The following is an 18,105-nucleotide window of genomic DNA, read 5'->3' as shown; positions in this document are numbered from 1 at the left end:
TGTGCTCACTTGTGCTTGAATTGTTTAATTTATCCATTGATGTTCATGGGCAGCCTGGCCTTCCATCCCTCAGTTTCTCCGTGTGAACCACAGTCACCTATGCAGAAGGAGATGGTTCTTTCAAGGTATGTGTGTCCTTCTCTTTGGCCTCTGCATTCAAGTCCATCCTCTACCTATTGGTAGTGTTGTCCCCCTACCTGTAGCCAACACTGTACTCCATTACGCTGAGTTGTTAGAGGGATCTTGCAAGGCTTTTCAACCCCATGGCAGCTGGCTTCAATATATATATTTTTTTGTGCACCTACAAACCTTAGATTTCAGCAAGACAGCCCATAGCCCAGAGTGGTGGTGAAGCTCCCTGAGCATAGGAAGAATCAGATCGATATTAGTATTTATGATATCTTACAGTAAATAGTTTTCATAGTTGGTGGAAATACATGTGCAAATTAAAACAAGCACACCCTGTCACAGGAGAACAGCCACAGAAGGAAATATCAACTGGTTACAAGTAAAAACACGGAATACATTTTTAAAACCTTCTTGGCTTTCAAACTCTCGAATTCCTGTTTTTCTCTACTGCTCCGGAGCAGCTCCGGAAGAAGTGCCAACTTTGAAGGGCCCTGGCCTTCTTCCGTTGCCAGGGAAGCGGGGAGCCGGGCTCCCTCCTGCCCCGCCGGGAGAGTCTCCTGCGGAGGGTCGGGAGCAGGAGGACGGGCGCGGGAGCTGCGAGCGAGGCCACGAGGCCCCCCACGAGGCCCCCCACCCCCGCGAGAGGCAGGCAGGAAAGGGCGGGGATTGCTGCCGCGCCCTGCCGGGGCGGAGCGAGGCCTCGAGCCGGGCGGCCATGGCGTCTTCGGAGGCGCCGCCCGGGGAAGAAGAAGAGGCGGCCGCGCTGCTGGCCGCCCTGGCCGCGCGGCTGACGGGGAGCGCCGAGCCGGAGCAGGAGGAGCAGGAGGAGGAGGCCGCGGCGGCGCCCGGTCGCCTGGCAACCCTCGGGCAGATGGCGGCCCTCTTTCGCGACCCGGCGGGCAGGTGAGGGCCGCGGGGGGCCGGGGCCGGGCTCCGTCACGTGTGGAGGCGCTGCCGCGTGTCTTCCTGCTGGGGCGGGTGTGGTTTTGCCTGCGTCTCGGAGGAGGGACGGGGCGAAGCAGGCGGGGCGGCGGGCGGCGGGCGGGGGGGTCGCTTCCTCCTCCTCCTCCTCCTCTAATTCTTCCTGACGATTTTGTAAGGAAGCCTCCAGGAATTTCTAGTCCCCCATTTCTCCCTGCAGTTGTGTTTATATCTCTGTATGTCTAGAAATGCAAGGCGTCAAAAGTTCACGCTGCTGCTTCTCTTCGCTTGGCTGGATGCTGTGGCTTTTTCTAGGCAGAAGTTGCTTGGTGGGGTATAAATGCTACTACTGCTACTGCTACTGCTACTGATAACAACAACAGTAGCACTAATATGATTAGTTATACCCCCCCCCCCATCCGGCTGCATTCAGCCACCCTGGGCCGGTTCCAACACGTATGAAAACATAATAAAACGTCAAACATTAATAATAACAATCAGATCCAATACAGAAAAGTCACAATAACTTTAAAATAAGTAACTTATATCAAATAAAGCAATATTCAACAGTCGATTAGAATATAATGGCAAATATTAAAATTAAATATCAGCAAATAATAAACAGTTTCCACTTGGGAATTACAATGAACAATTACTAAACTGTAATTAATAAAAATCACAATGCATAAAATATCAGAAAACATACAAAACCATGTATTTAAAAATATATCTGAATTTCTTTCCAGTGAAAAATAATAATATAATATAGCTTTATTATATTATTATTATTATTATGTAATAATAATAAAGCTACAAATCGTATGTAGAAGATGCTGCTTTTCAGCATCTTGCAGTTTTCGTGTACATTCCTCACCCTAGTTCAGACAGTTTAAGAAGAAGCATCCTAAGAACCAGTTCTTTGATTCCAAGAGGAGCTTTTTCTTTTTTGGTAACATAGTTTCTATTCATTCTCATATTTAAAGCGTTTAACATTAAAGTGTATGACATGCAACATTTACATAAAATAAAAAATAAAGCACCAAGAAACACAAGAGTTAAATGTTTCTGAGTGTATTAGCAAAATTGTGTCAAACTGTATCTATCAAAATTATTACAATTATTACGGATATGAAATGATGCGTAGTAACATGTAATGACCATAACTAACATGTATTTTGTATTAATAATAATTAGAATTTATAGGAAGGGGCGAGGGAGAGGAGCAGGGGAAAAAATAAAATACATAGTAATAAAACTGCTAGCCCATTTGCACATGCCTGCCCAGGTCTTTGGATCCTGGGAGCCGACTGGCTACACGGACCAGCAGTGGCTCTCCCAGACCTGCCTGGAGGCCGAACCTGGGACCTTCTGCATGCAGAACAGAAGCTCTGCCCCTGGGCTATGCCATGCAAGGAAGTGTGTCTGCAGCTCCACTTTAGGAAAAAAGTCTGTGGGACATACTGAAATGCACATCAGTCCTGGCTTAATCTTTTAAAATTTCACATCTTGTCTTCATTCCGTGGCTCCACAGGAAGGAATGTAGCTCAGTGATAGAGCTGGTTCTGCATGCAAAAAATTCCTAGGTTCCATCCTGTTATCTCCAGGTAGTGCTAAGAAAAATTCCTCTGTCTTCACTGTGGGTAATCCTGAGCTAGCTGGATCAGTGGTCTGAAGTCAGCTCCTTATATTCCAGTTCAGGCATCCATTGTCCCCAGAGCTGCTGTGTTTCAGCAAGATGGTTTCATCATATTCTGAAGGCAAGTGATGCAGCCACCCTGGTGAAGCTAAGCAGGTCTGGGTATAGTCAAAGCCTGATGGGATACTGCCTAGAAGCTCTACTTAACTTGAAAAGTGGGTGTAATAAACAAACAGAATAATTCACCTTTTGACTTGCCCTGGGAATTTAAGTTCAGAATTTAGAAAAACTCAAATTTTTATGAATTCTCTTCACAATTTTATGAAGCTTGTAGAGGCTGGAGAAAATACCTGAATTCATGGGTACCTATAGTAAATATTTCAAAGCCAGGGCAACCCTTTATTTGCTATATTTTTTCTATCCCTATCAAGTAAAAAAATATGCAAAACAGCTTGGATTAGCTTTTTTAAAAAATATTGCATGGTACAAATGATATCCTTCTTTTATGTATATTTTTTAAATGTACTGTTGATGCTGTCTACTTTATATTTATTTTTCTTTTCAGGGAAAAAGCAACAGAAAGCCTATTCCAAGATCTCCTGCAAATTTTGAGGAAGGCATCTTATGAAATTGATGTACCCTACAAGCAAAATAATACACTGGAACACACAGATTCATTGTTCCTGTTGGTATCAGAATGTTTCAGATGCCTTCGGAATGCTTGTGTTCAGTGTACCAAGAATCAGAACGTTATGAGGTATGATTATTGCCCCCATACTTGCATAGTTTTTTAAATGTTAAATTACAGTAACTTGTTTCACCCAACTGAGTTCATAGCTGATTTAACTTTTGAAGCAGGCTCTCTTTGAAATACATTTCACTCCTCACTAGTTCACTTCACTTTGCTGTATACTCTTGGCGTTTGAGTGGAAACCTTGTGAGTGAATTGTCCACATTTGTTAAATTGTGTGGCTCAGACTAACTGACCAGTGTGTAATCATTATATATCTACATATTCTCTGAAAGTAAATTAATCTGCAAGAGAATCAAGGGTGCATGAACACAAGATTTATTCTGACAACTTTTTTTCTTTGATTTGCTCTTTTTAAAATACTCATGAAGTTAGATTTCATAGACATTATCTTCACCAAGTCTTGTGATTATTTAAGATCCGATTTTTTTTTGTTAGTCTTGCATCTGGATTACTTAATATCTGTTGGCTGCAAGGATGTGCATTTTATTTGCCCCTGAGGTCAGGTGAATTCTGGGGTGTTCTTCAAGGGATTTAAAGTGCACTGCTGCAGCAGGGAGCGTTGTGTATCCATGAAGGTTCCCTGCACAGTTGAAAACCCGGATTTTCTAGAATTGTCAGTTGTGCAGGGAGCATTCATGGCTGGACAAGCATTCTCAGTGCAGAAGTGCACTTTAATCATGTGAGGGGTCAGAATGAGTTGTTAGTTATTTTGAATCTTTATGTGAATCTTTATCTCTTGCCAGCTCCTCACCATGAAACCCCCCCTCCTGTCTGTCTTCTCTCCTGGTGTGCCTTGCCACCTTAGGACTTTTTATTTTCATTCCTTTTCATAATTGCCCAGTATGACCTCCCTTTCCTAGACTTCTCTGGGCCTGTTGTTTTTTAAGCTACAGTCTGTTCTTTCCAAGTATTTTTAAAACCATCTTCCTCCCCTTGGCTTTTCTTCCTACTCAGTCCCTTTCTGTCACTCATACCTTACTCAGTCAATTACTCCTAGGGGAGTTCACCACCACAGAATTTATTTATTACATTACAATATGTATTACAAATTTAGGACTTTATATTATGATACAGCTTTGTATAAAACACTGGCTTCTCTGCTTTTTTAAAATTTCAGAGAATTTTAAATTTAAAACTGTTCTTTTATAACAGAAACCTGGGGCTAATTGAGGCATCCGTACACTTGATCCAATTACTTCACAAATTAGAAACTAATCTGGAGTCATTATTGACAGGTAAGATATTGCGGGGCTACGTACATAAGCCCTCATAGCTACTAACTTACAAACATGTTTACTTGCCTGTGTGCTCACACATACCTAAGAAAAGACAACACTATTCCAGTTGAACAAAAAGACTTTACATGTCCAGCCTCCATCTCCATGTTGTAGAACTCTTAGAACTGTGGAACTGTCCTGATTTCCCCTCTCATGCTCTGTGGCTTTCTTGTACAGTGGTACCTCGGGTTAAGAACTTAATTCATTCTGGAGGTCCGTTCTTAACCTGAAACTGTTCTTAACCTGAAGCACCTCTTTAGCTAATGGGGCCTCCCGCTGCTGCTGCACCGCCAAAGCCCAATTTCTGTTCTCATCCTGAAGCAAAGTTCTTAACCCGAGGTGCTATTTCTGGGTTAGCAGAGTCTGTAACCTGAAGCGCCTGTAACCTGAAGCGTATGTAACCCGAGGTACCACTGTAACTTGAAGCCATTGGTTTGCGTCCTACCCTTTGGAGCAGGAGAAAACAAGCTTGCTCCATATTTCATGTGGCAGCCCTTAAGATATCTGAAGATGGCTATCGTATCTCCTCTCAGTAGCCTCTTTTCCAGGCTAACCATACCAACTCCCTCAAGGCTTGGTTGCCAGACCTTTGATTATCTTGGTTGCCCTCCTCTGCACACATTCCAGCTTGCCAATGTCTTTAAATTGTAGTACCCAGAACTGGAAACATTACTGCAGGTGTAGTCTGGTCAAGGCAGACTAGATGATACTTTTACTTCCTTCTCTCTGGAGCAGTATGCTCTTTATGAGAGAGAGAGTTTTTTCTTTATTCTGTTACAAAGCCAGAACATCTTGCTAGCCAATTGCCGCCGTGGCAGTGTAAGGCCTTGGGGTGCTCTTGCACTCCCTCCACATGCTGTGGGACTGCTAGTTGCTGCCCTCAGCAACTCTGTACAGTGGGATCATGCTATGGGAGTGCCAGCTGACCTCCAAATTAGCATGTTGTGGCACTTATTAGTGCCAGATGTGCTGATGATGGATACTGTTACAGGTCTCTAAACCAGCAGACTAAAATCAAAAGACTTTTCTTTGAGAGCAGGTGTTCTTTAATTTTGCAAGCTTGAAACTGAGCGGTATAGCTCAGTGTTAGATAATGTGTTCTGCATGCAGACAACCCCAAGTTCAATCCCAGTCAAAAGGATGGGGTTAAGGGAAGACATTAACTGTCAAGGTCCCTCAAAGTTGGAGCAGCTGATTTTGTTGTGGTTGCCATATTTATTATATTAAGTGATCATTTTACCCTGTTCAAGGAGGCGCACATCAGCATTCATTAATGAAATATGAAACCTGAGTAAACAGATAAAACAGCAATGGAATTAAATGATAGGTGAAGATAGAATTATTCCAAACTATTTCTCACCAAGAGTTCATGTAATCAAAACAAGGTTTAACTTGATGTGAAAAGACAAGATTAGCTGCCAAGCCAATTCTCTGGAGAGGATACAACCTGGATGTTGACACAGAAAAGGCTTTGTATCTTAGTAGCCACCTTCTGTTATCAGGTTCATACAGAAGAAAGCACCCTGTTGTGCTTTAGGGCTTTATAGGCCATCACCAGCACTTTGAATTCTACCTGGAAATACAGCGAAGCTCTTCAAGCGCTGGAGTAATACATAACATAAGGCAAGAAAATTTATTTATTTCATAAAATTTATAACCCACTTGATTGGAAAAAAACACCCTCAAAGCGGTGTACAAAAAGATAAGACAATAAAATCGAGAAAAAAATACAACCCTGCTTTTAAAAAAATAAAAATAAAATAAAAATAGATTAAAATAAATGACACGACCATCATATGTTGATCCAGTTGAGGTTTTTGAGGCTGCTTTTCAGAGGCAGTCTGACACAACATATGGAGAGGTTTCCAAGGTGTTTACGGTTATGACAAAGTCACCACAGAAGGAAACATGGCATACTAATTGAAATGAGCAAAAAGGTGTCCTTATATTTGCACCCACAAGCTATGAATCTTGCTTTAAGGGGAACATGATCTCGCTTGTTATGGGCCAACATCACTTCAAACTCTGTTAAATCACCAGCCATCAGGAGAAGACCTCCATTGGTCTGGATTGAATTTTAGTTCCCTAGAGCCTGCTCTAGAGCCTGTGTTGGTGGTGACGGTGAAGAGAATGTTATTTCTGCATCTGCACAATGCAGTTTCAAGTGGTAAAGGGACTGCTTCATTCTGAGCCCCAATATAATAAATATAGTTCTGGAGGCACTCATCCAGCTCATTTCCGACTCAAGGAACATTCACATCACACTTGAATTAGAGAAAAAAGGAGGAAACAAAACTGGATGCCATTGGCCTCCTTATGATGCCTCATCTAAAAATTTCAAATAAGCTCAGCGAGTGGCTTCATTTCATAGTTAAATAGCATGAGAGGCAGAATAGATCCCCAAGGCACTCCATTGCAGAGTTGTCCCCTGGAAGCACTGGGATTCCTTTCCAGGGCTTTCAGTCCAGACTGATCCTGTGATGGATGCTGTTGAAAGCTGAGAGGTCCAAGACAACCTGAGGGGTCACTTTTCCCCTGCCCATTTCCTGATGTAGGTTGTTTCACAAAAGTAACAAAGGCACTTTCTGTCCCAAAACTAGTGCTTAGCTGCAAGCACTCTCAGGAGAACTTTTTACTCAAATGTGTTTGGGGGAAAGGGGATTAACGAGTCCCAAAATGGGGGTAATTTTGGTGATGGCAGAAATCATTCAAAAAGTGTTTGTGCGTATCTTACCATTTGTGATGGTAGCGGTGTAGTGGTTCCTTTTTAAGCTTGTGAAAGCCTGTTTCAGTGCTGCAATCACACACACTCCTTTTCCCCAAAGTGCCTGGATGTAGCTTTGTTGTGGAGCATTCTGTCACAGCAATTCTGGGCCTCTTAAAGCAGAGAGATGATGTTAGGGAGAATACAGGTGAAACTCGAAACTCGATTATGGCGTACAGCTGATGAAAACCCTAAATTAACTATCTCAGAAAATTAGAATATTAAATGTAACCAGCAAAACAAGGATTGCAAATAGAGCAATATTGGACCTCTGAGAAGTAGAAGCATGCATATGTACTCAGTAAATGGTTTGGGCCCCTTTTGCATCAATTACTGCCTCAATGCGGCGTGGCATGGATGCTATCAGCCTGTGGCATTGCTGAGGTGTTATGGAAGACCAGGATGCTTCAATAGCAGCCTTCAGCTCTTCTGCATTGCTCGGTCTCCTGTCTCTCATCTTTCTCTTGGCAATGCCCCATAGATTCTCTATGGGGTTCAGGTCAGGCGAGTTTGATGGCCAGTCAAGCACAGTAATCCCATGGGCATTGAACCAGGTTTTGGTACTTTTGGCAGTGTGGGCAGGTGTCAAGTCCTACTGGAAAATAAAGTCAGCATCCCCATAAAGCTTGTCTGCGGAAGGAAGCATGAAGTGCTCCAAAATCTCCTGGTAGATGGCTGTGTTGACCCTGGACTTAATGAAACGCAGTGGACCAACGCCAGCTGATGACATGGCTCCCCAAATCAACACAGACTGTTTAAACTTCACACTGGACTTCAAGCATCTGGCATTGTGTGCCTCCCCATTCTTCCTCCAGACTCTGGGTCCTTGGTTTCCAAATGAGATGCAAAAGTTGCTCTCATCAGAAAAGAGGACTTTGGACCACTGAGCAACAGACCAGTTCTTTTTTTCTTTAGCTCAGGTAAGACGCTTCTGACGTTGTTTCTTGTTCTGGAGCGGCTTGACAAGAGGAATACAACATTTGAAGCCCATCTCCAGGATCCGTCTCTGTGTGGTGGCTCTTGATGCACTAACTCCAGCCTCAGTCCACTCCTTGCGAAAGTCCCCAACATGTTTGAATGGCCTTTTCCTGACAATTCTCTCCAGGCTGTGGTCATCCCTGCTGCTTGTGCACCTTTTTCTTCCACACTTTTCCCTTCCGCATAACTTTCCATTAATGTGCTTTGGTACAGCACTTTGGGAACATCCAACTTCTGCAATTACCTTTTGAGGCCTTCCCTCCTTATGGAGGGTCTCAATGATGGCTTTCTGCACAATTGCCAGGTTAGCAGCCTTCCCCAGGATTGTGCTTCCTACTGAACCAGACTGAGAGACCATTTCAAGGCTCAGGAACCCATTGCAGGTGTTATGAATTGAATAGCTACTGCACCTTTTCACAATATTCTCATTTTCTGAGATAGTTAATTTGGGGTTTTCATCAGCTGTACACCATAATCATCACAATTAGAACAAATAAAGGCTTGACATATCTCACTTTGCATGTCATGAGTCTATCTCATATATTAGTTTCACCTTTTAAGTTGAATTACTGAAATAAATGAACTTTTCCACGATATTCTAATTTTTCGAGTTTCACCTGTAATTCAAGCATGTCTGAATGTACTCTATCTATATTTAAGTGGCATAATTTGGGACCTGCATTTCTTCTAACCAGGAATAATAATAATACCTTTATTGTCATTGTACAACTTGTGTACAATGAAATTAAACGAGCCTCCCCCCCAAACACTTAAGCTCATTACACTCTCTGTGCTTATTGAACAACACACCACTTTGCATGTCAATTGCGCTATGTTATTTATCGTTCAACAGCCTAACAGCCCACGGATAGAAGCTATTTTTTAGCCTGTTGGTATGGTTGATTATACTTCTATATCTCCTGCCCGAGGGTAGAAGATTAAAGAGGTGATGGCCGGGGTGTGAGTCATCCTTGAGAATTTTTCTCGCTCTCCTAAGGCAACGATTCCTTGCAATGTCACCTAGCGGACTCAAGGGACAGCCCATGATATCATGAGCTGTATCCACCACCCTCTGTACAGACTTTCTGTCCGTGTCTGTCAAGCCAGCGCACCACACTGTGATACAATATGAAAGGACACTTTCTATTGTGGACTGGTAAAAGGAGTTCATCAATTGTTGTTTAACATTATTCTTTCACAAGCCCCTGGGGAAATGGAGTCTCTGTTGGGAAAGAATACAGTAAACTCTTTTAAGTTAATTATCCTGAAGGCTATGTGTTTCTGTCTCATCCAGTAACATCTATTTTAAGTTTTTATTGTGGTGTTCATAATGTGGGTAGGAAAGTCCAGAGTGTCCCAACAGTTTGGAATCGGTAATACACACACTGAAGTGGAATGCCTTCTGTGCCTGGCAGATGCTTTTACCACTGCGGCTGACTTGCGGGGAGGAGTTTATTTTTAACGATGTATTAATGAATAAAGCAGCAGAAAAGGAAATACCGTGCAAAGCGCTGTGACTTAAATAACTTCTGTCTAATATCTGGTTAGGTCAAACTGCAATTTGCAATTTGCCATGAGAGCAAGGCATTTTTATATAAGGGAACAGCCAAGTCCCTGCTCTAAAAGTTTTAACCCATTTTGTTTACTGTTCCTGCTTTCATGTTTACTTAGATCTAGCAATCATAATTTAGAAGCTGTTCAATTAACAGCTTCTATATTATGACCAATTTGCATAGGACAAATATGCAATTATATATAAAGAAGTTTAAATCACATTTTTTAATATTGTTCTAGAATATTTATTCGGTTAATGGATTGAGTTAGTATTGTTGACTTTGTGAATTGTATTATCATTCTGTACAATTTAAAACCAAACTGTATGTGATGTAAACTGTATCATTACATCCATTAGGCAGGTTATTTTAAAAAAGAAAATTGCATCAGCTGAGGAGGAAGCTGGTAATTAAACAGTTTGTAGCAAGTATGAAAGGGGCATATAATCCTTTTGTCCCCTGCTGCATTCCTGAGGAAAATCCCTTTTCTAATACAGTGGTACCTCGGGTTAAGTACCGTATTGTTTGCACCATAACACTCACTTTTTTCCTCCTAGAAAGTAAGGGGAAATGTCTGTGCGTGTTATGGAGGGAATGCCTACCTGTGGCATGCCTACGGATTTTCCTCCTCTAAAAATTACGTGCGTGTTATGGTCGGATGCGTGTTATAGAGCGAAAAATACGGTACTTAATTCGTTCTGGAGGTCTGTTCTTAACCTGAAACTGTTCTTAACCTGAAGCACCACTTTAGCTAATGGGGCCTCCCGCAGCTGCCACCACACCGCCGCTGCACGATTTCTGTTCTCACCCTGAAGCAAAGTTCTTAACCCGAGGTACTATTTCTGGGTTAGCGGCGTCTGTAACCTGAAGCGTATGTAATCTGAAGCGTATGTAACCCGAGGTACCACTGTACTAATAATTATATTATGAGAAAATCCCCCATTTGCACCAGTTAAATACCCCAAGATAAATTTCATTTTTTTGCAATTAACGCGGGTGGCACTGTGGGTAAAACCTCAGTGCCTAGGACTTGCTGATCGTAAGGTCGGCAGTTCGAATCCCCGCGGCGGGGTGAGCTCCTGCCGTTCGTCCCAGCTCCTGCCCACCTAGCAGTTCGAAAGCACCCCTAAGTGCAAGTAGATAAATAGGGACCGCTACCTAGCGGGAAGGTAAACGGCGTTTCCGTGTGTGGCGCTGGTGCTGGCTCGCCAGAGCAGCTTCGTCACGCTGGCCACGTGACCCGGAAGTGTCTTTGTTCGGCACTGGCTCCCGGCCTCTTGAGCGAGATGAGCGCGCAACCCTAGAGTCGGTCACGACTGGCCCATACGGGCAGGGGTACCTTTACCTTTACCTTTTTATTACTCCTTTAATTCTCTTAATTTTTATTTTGAAATTGGGATTTCCTTTTGCAAGTTTCACAATATAGTTAGACTGTAATATTCACAACAGATTGAATATTCTATTCCACTCACCCAGAAACCTCTGCATTTGGGATCCTAAGGTGTACTGACCACCCTTCAATAGAAATGGCCTCCCTCGGAAGGTGGTGGACTCTCCTTCATTGGAGGTTTTTTAACTGAGGTTGGAATGACACCTGTCAGGGATCATTTAGCTCTGATTGCTATATTGCAGGGGGTTGGACTAGATGACCCTTCCAACTCTACAAGTCTATTTCATATCCCTCTAAGACAGCATTGCTGGCCATGCTGGTGGAAGTGGTATTGGCGGAACCCAGGACTTTGGTTCTGTGTGACTTCAGTGTCTATGCCAAGGCCTCTTCCATGACAGCTTCGGAGCTATCACAGCTCATCAGTGGCCCAACCCACAGGGCAGGACAGATTTAGCCTGGGTTGTGTGATCCGACAATAGATGGGATTCAAACAAGATAGACCACTTCCTGGTGAGGTTTGGTCTTATGGTTATTATCTCCCCATGCAGGGGTTCAGGACCTATTCAGATGGTCCATCCCAGAGACTTATGGAATCTAATGGAGAGAACTGGCAATGGTACTGAGGCCCTTGTCTTCCCCTATAACAGTGAAATGTGTAGGGCTATCCACACTTTCTCTCCTGAGTGCCCTCTCCTCTGTTGTGGAGCTTGAAACACACCTTGGTGCTCTAGGGAGCTATGAGTTATGAAGCAAGATGAACAATGGCTACAGCGCTCTTGGCACAAACCCCATTGCAAAGGTGACCCAACACACCTTAGAGTACACAATAATGCATTCTATGTTGCAGTGAGGGGCAAAAAAGGGCTATTTTGTCTCTGCCATTGCATCCTGAAATAGACATCCAGTAGATGACATACCGTCTCAACCCTTGCCTCTCATAGCTAATTATAGCTTGTTAGGTGTGCTTGTGTGTGTGATTGGTTATGTACTGTATATGTGTAAAAGTGTAAAAGTTCTGAACCAGTGCCTGGATGCAGTAATGGGCTTGGTGAGGGCTAATAAACTGAAGCTGAATCCCCGAAAGACTCAAACCCTGTTGGTAAGCATCTGGAAACTTGGGTCAAGTACCATCTCTGGATGGGGTTGATCCATCATTGTCATTGGAAAGCCTAGCATCCTCAGTGGCTAGGAATTTCTTTAACCAGCTTTGCCTTGTGTGCCAGCTGCCTTTCCTGGACTGAGATAATCTGGCCATGGAGCTTTCTGCCTTGGTAACCTCAAGGCTAGACTAATGTGCCAAATGCAGGGCTGCCCTAGAGATTAATCTGGAAGCTGCACTTGATGGATGTTACGTTGCTCTGTGCAATGACTTAACACCAACAAGCTACACCATTGTTAAACTTTTGCTCTGGTTGCCAATAAGCTACTCAGCTAAGTTTAAGGTTATGATATTGGCATACGGAGCCCTGAACAGCCCAGAACCTGATTATCTGAGATATACCTGATTATAATATAATATAATATAATATAATATAATATAATATAATATACCTGACTATCTGCTCTGGTCTGCTGTGTTTTTTTTTTTAAAGTACCATGTGCATCAGTGGGCCTGTTGTTTGTTACTCACCACTGAACATTTAGTTGCATAGTCCCCTTTCTGTCCCTTAATATTTTAGACAAACACCAAATTGGTATATTCTTGGACGCTTATTAAACAGATCTTCCCAGACTAAGACTAGACTGTATTTTATCTCCACACAATGTTTTTTCAGTTACATAGTTGTGTTTGTGTTTTGTAGCTGTAATTATATTTTACTGTATTTTGTATAGTTGTTGTTTTAAGGAAATCACTTAGATATTTTGGTTTGAAGTGACAAATAAATAAAACAGTAATGACTATGATGCTAATCTGTGCTGACTTTTCTTTAATTACATAAGAAAAATAGCTTAAAAGCTACTTATTTACATCTTTGCTTTGTCTTTCTGCACTTCCAGGACAGGGAATTGAGGCCAGTATTTTGCTACTGTGGTTGAAGCAGAAGCTGTAATTACATTGTCAGAATAATATTTATAGCACTGTATTACTTTCTCAAAATAATTGCAGGCATATGACAAATACATTACACTCATCAAAATTTTATGTAAACACATGCACAAGTTTTTATTTGACTTATTGATAGTGTGTGTGAGTTTCATGCCTTGCAATCTGTTGACCAATCAACCAAACAAGCAAAAAGCAATCTTTGTGGCCTTTTAACTGTTAACACTATAAATATCTGCTGTAAAATAAACGGTCACTTCTACTGTGGGCAATATTTGTTCTGTCATACTTTATGCTATGCAACTCTCATATCATGCTTTAAAGTGAGACATTTAATCTTTTTGTTCCTGGGATGTTATTGGATGAATTTGCTCTTGAAACAATTTTTAAATTGACAATTTTTTAAATATGAGAGTTGAAAGTGATCTTTAGGGCTCATAGGGTCCTAAAAACTTGGTTGTCTTGTAAGCAAATGAACCAACAACATCTAGAAGACCTGTAAGCAAAAGCAGGCTTTTGCACAAACGATTCATGACAGGTGCACGTGGTTCCCACAGAAATGGCCTGATGTGTCCTTAGATGTTGATATAGGTAATTTGCAGCTTTAAGCTGATTTCACTTATGCTAAAATAAATAAGTGGAAAGAGCTTTCTGAACTCTTGCTTACTGGCCTTTGGGAAGACCATGCGATGCTCCCAGAGCCCTTTCACATCCTTTCCAGAGATTGGTAAGCAGCCCTGTCTGTCTTACTGGGCTTGGGGAGTGTATTCTCAGGTGGGGGCATCATTCTACACAAACCTGGGTGTTGTAGATTTTACCTGTTGGCCTTGAGTGTGAAATTCACTATACGATTCAATTTTTCATTGCAAAATGAATATTTTAGCTGATTTAATTTCTAATTGCCTTATCTTATATAATAAGATGCAACATAAAAAGAGTACTGGTTACATTATAAAACTAATTCAAAATAGATTTTTAAAAATACATTATTAGTTTTAAAACAGCTAGTAGGGAGGACCACAAACTTTTTTCCTGTTAAGTAAACACTGCTATTTTTTTTAATTATTCAGAATATTTATATCCCACTTTTTCCTGAATATTGCTCATGCTGGCTAACAATAAAAATGAAATTCATAAACTTAGCAAAAGGACCCCATAGTAATAAGATACATATCACACAGGCTGGTAGTTTTTTGGTCCAGCTTGCTGGGGTCTGCAGTGTGGCACCCATAGATATCCTGGCACCCTCAGGTGGTCCCCTGCCCCTCCCAATTTTTAAATTTGACTTAAACAAGCTTTGCAGGTTTGCTTATTTGGTCAGGAGTGCCTGTTTTTATTTGGACAGAGAAGGTGATAAATCACCAGTTTTCCTTCTGAAAAATTAGTATGATATGGTGCTCACAACAATTTCTTCGATTTCCAAGTGTGGTCCTGGGCTCAAAAAGATTGGGAACCCTGTTCTAATATTCTCAATTGTGCTTTCTTCTGTTCAGAGTGCAGTACAATAAAATGCAGTATAAGAAATAAAAGAAGCAATAAAGATACGCTAGCTCAGTGAGAGAACACATGCTGTCCATGCAGAAAGTCCAGGTTCAATCCCTGGCACCTCCAGCTGAGAAGCAAAATAAACAAGGAGAAAAGAGCGTTCAGGTAGCAGATGATGTGAGACATCCCTGCCTGAGAGTGTGCCAGCTTGAATAATTTTTGGGGGTGCGCATCAGGTAAGCCCCGTCCCACATACACTGTTTGAATGGCCATGCCCATCAGCTGGGGGGCAGCACCCTCAATTTTGGGGGGGGCAAATACCCCACGGCCCCTAGGAGTTGGCTCCTTACACCAGAGTAAACCATAAACTGCTCGATGACGATTAGTCTGACTACGAACTCCTCCTCCGCCTTCCTTCCTATCTTCCTATTGCTTGCTGTCCTGTCATGGAAGTGGAGTTCTGGGCCTATTTGTGTCAACAAAACAGCCTGTCTTTTAAAATGTATAGTTCCCAACTCCAGGGATGCAATCTTGAAGTTTGATAAGCAAAGCTAGGATCCCTCATTTTCACAGAAGACTGACATGCTTTGAAATTAAATGAAGCAGCCAGTCCGTCCAGACATCTCTATAAATCTAAGTGTGCAACATCTGCTACATCCTGTGAACTGGCAGGTCATATGGTCATGTAATACAGCAGCTGGACACTATGAATAACTCATGGTGGGTGGCCGGTCAGCCGTGTTCACTCTTTTTCTCGGTTACCAAGTGTGGTTGAAGTTCAGGTTAAGACTCAGACCATTCATTTTCTGCTGATTTTATGCAATTGCTCTTTGAAGGGATACTGTTGCCTGATTATATGCTTAAATGAAGGGCTAATCCCAGGATTGTGTTTGCTATGAGGTATCTGAAATGAGAACACTTGTTCTTTAACAGAAAGATTAACTGTTGTTCTAATGCATTAGGGACTGGTGAAGCCTAAAGGAACTTCAAGCAATCAATAATGTTTAATTTATTAACTACAATTTAGTCCCTCAGTTCCTCAAAGTAATTATACTTGCAGGCCCTGGGGCACTAAAAACGAACAGAGGTAAGGAAATTTCTGCATTGGTTTTTAGACCACAGAATGAATAAAACTCCCTTTGGTCCCTGTAAACAGAGGCCTTTAAAAACAAAGGGCCATATCATACGTGACCTTAAATGCAGATTTACATTTAACTTGTAGGTTTAAAATCCAAAAAGTATCAGCTGTTAGTGCCAATAAGAGAATGCAGAAACAACCTTCAGAGGACAAATTTGTCTTAGTAGCTCAGCTGGGGAGAAAAGAGTTAACCTCCCACATGCCTGCTGCAACCCTGATAATTATCAGCACACCCCTTACCACTATTTGCATGTTTTAAAACTTACGTTTAACACCAGATGTCCTAAACCCTCTCCAGTTTTTGTATTCTCAGGGGTTGCTGTCATCTCCAAACTGTGGGCTTGGGCTGGCAATATATTCTGCCTTAAATTGGCCCTCTCACAAGTTATCCAACTTCATAGGAAGGCTGGTGCCCTTTAGTGTTGTTGCGCAGCTCAGAAAAGCATGGCATACAAGTGTGCAAGTGCATTAAAAATCCAAAATTTAAGTTTACCATTAAATTACGGAATCTCCCTAACAACTTGAAAATACTATTTATTCTTTGCCTACAGTTTCATTCACAGAAAAAAAGTTTTGTATTACCTTGCTTAAATCATTGTAGAGTGGGGAGGGGGGAATCATTTAAACCTGAAGAGTAAAATCAACTGTAAATTAGAAATCAGGGATGGACTGAAAAGAAGCTTTTCTCCTTCAAATAGAGGAAACCATCTAGCCTGTGAAAGACTGCTTCCGAGGCTGAGAAGACAGATTCCTGACTCAAATTCCAGAGGACACATAGTCTTCCCAGGTCCCTAAATAACTTCTTGCCTTTGCCGAGGGTGAAAGGCTCTGATGGGGCTCCCTCTCCAGCAGTTCCTAAGGCATAATAGAATGGAAATGTAGCTCACAATTTGACTAAAGGAGCTGTTTATTTCATGTGTAGACAGCCAGCTATTTTTTATTTATTTGTGTTTAGGGCTACCACCTTTCCTGCTACAGCTGCAGCCTTCCCCCCCCCACTTTACAGTGTCTGCCTTCCAGCCCAAAGCTGGTGGGCATTCTTAGTGTTCAGCGCTCTGAAGGTCCTGGAGGGTCTTCCTCTGGGCAACAGCTCTCACAGGAAGTGACATCGTCTGGTGGTCTTCCACAGCAGCCTTCCCATCATTTGTTGTAGACCCAGGGGTAGCTTAACCTGTGGCCCTCTAGATGTTAATGGCCTAAAGCTCCCACCATGGCTGGGCTGATGGAAGCTGGACCCCAACAACCTATGGAGGGTCAAAGGTTGCTCATCCCTGCTTTAAACAAACAAGTGTGATTTCTCTGTGTGCCATGTTCTCCCATGGGAATATGTAGGTCATGCGGCTGCCATGACTTGTAGAATTGCAGCCTTTTAAAAAGGTCCAGTGTGATCATGCAGAATTTAGAGGTCATGTGTTTACTTCCTTTTTTTATTTTATTTTTTTATATACCGTATTTTTCGCTCTATAACACGCACCCGACCATAACACGCACGTAGTTTTTAGAGGAGGAAAATCCGTAGGCATGCCACCCGTAGGCATTCCCTCCATAACACACACAGACATTTCCCCTTACTTTTTAGGAGGAAAATGAGTGTTATAGTGCAAAAAATACGGTAATTTTTATTATGCATTTTATAAATTTCCATCCAATTATTCATTTAATCCCACATACAACAGATTATAACTGTTTTTGACTTCCTTCAGCGTCTCTGACAATCATCCATATTTATACCTTTAATACACATTCCCTTCTTTCGTATTGCCATTATTCCTCCTTACTCCAATTGTTTCTAATAAACAATACTTATTTTTGTTTACAGTGCCTCTTTAAATCCCACTAGCGTTGTATTTACACCACATATATTTTTCAGATAATCCACAAATTTTCCCCAGTCCTCGATGAACTTTTGGTCTTTAGTATATCTGATTTTCCCAGTTAATTTATCCAGTTCTGCATAGTCTATCACTTTTGATCTCCATTCTTCTATCGTCGGTATCTCCTCTTGTTTCCACTTCTGGGCCAACAGGATTCTGGCT

The 18,105-nt window shown here is 42.0% G+C and overlaps 1 protein-coding gene across 1 annotated transcript in view; it reads left to right on the top strand.

Annotated features, from left to right (window-relative positions):
- Positions 1-818: 818 nt before the first annotated feature.
- The window catches only part of ATXN10 (ataxin 10), a 71,503-nt gene continuing 54,216 nt past the window's right edge, over positions 819-18,105 (top strand). Inside the window, exons 1-3 of the mRNA XM_081861398.1 lie at positions 819-1,032; positions 3,252-3,443; positions 4,593-4,675. Coding sequence (XP_081717524.1) covers positions 845-1,032; positions 3,252-3,443; positions 4,593-4,675 — 463 coding nt within the window. The 5' untranslated portion in view covers positions 819-844. The remainder of the gene's footprint in view (positions 1,033-3,251; positions 3,444-4,592; positions 4,676-18,105) is intronic.

This window comes from Podarcis erhardii (assembly GCF_964252035.2).
Source record: "Podarcis erhardii genome assembly, chromosome: 5".
NCBI classification, from domain to species: Eukaryota; Metazoa; Chordata; class Lepidosauria; order Squamata; family Lacertidae; genus Podarcis; species Podarcis erhardii.
The sequence above is the reverse complement of the archived record's forward strand: the minus strand, read 5'-3'. Positions and strand labels throughout refer to the sequence as shown.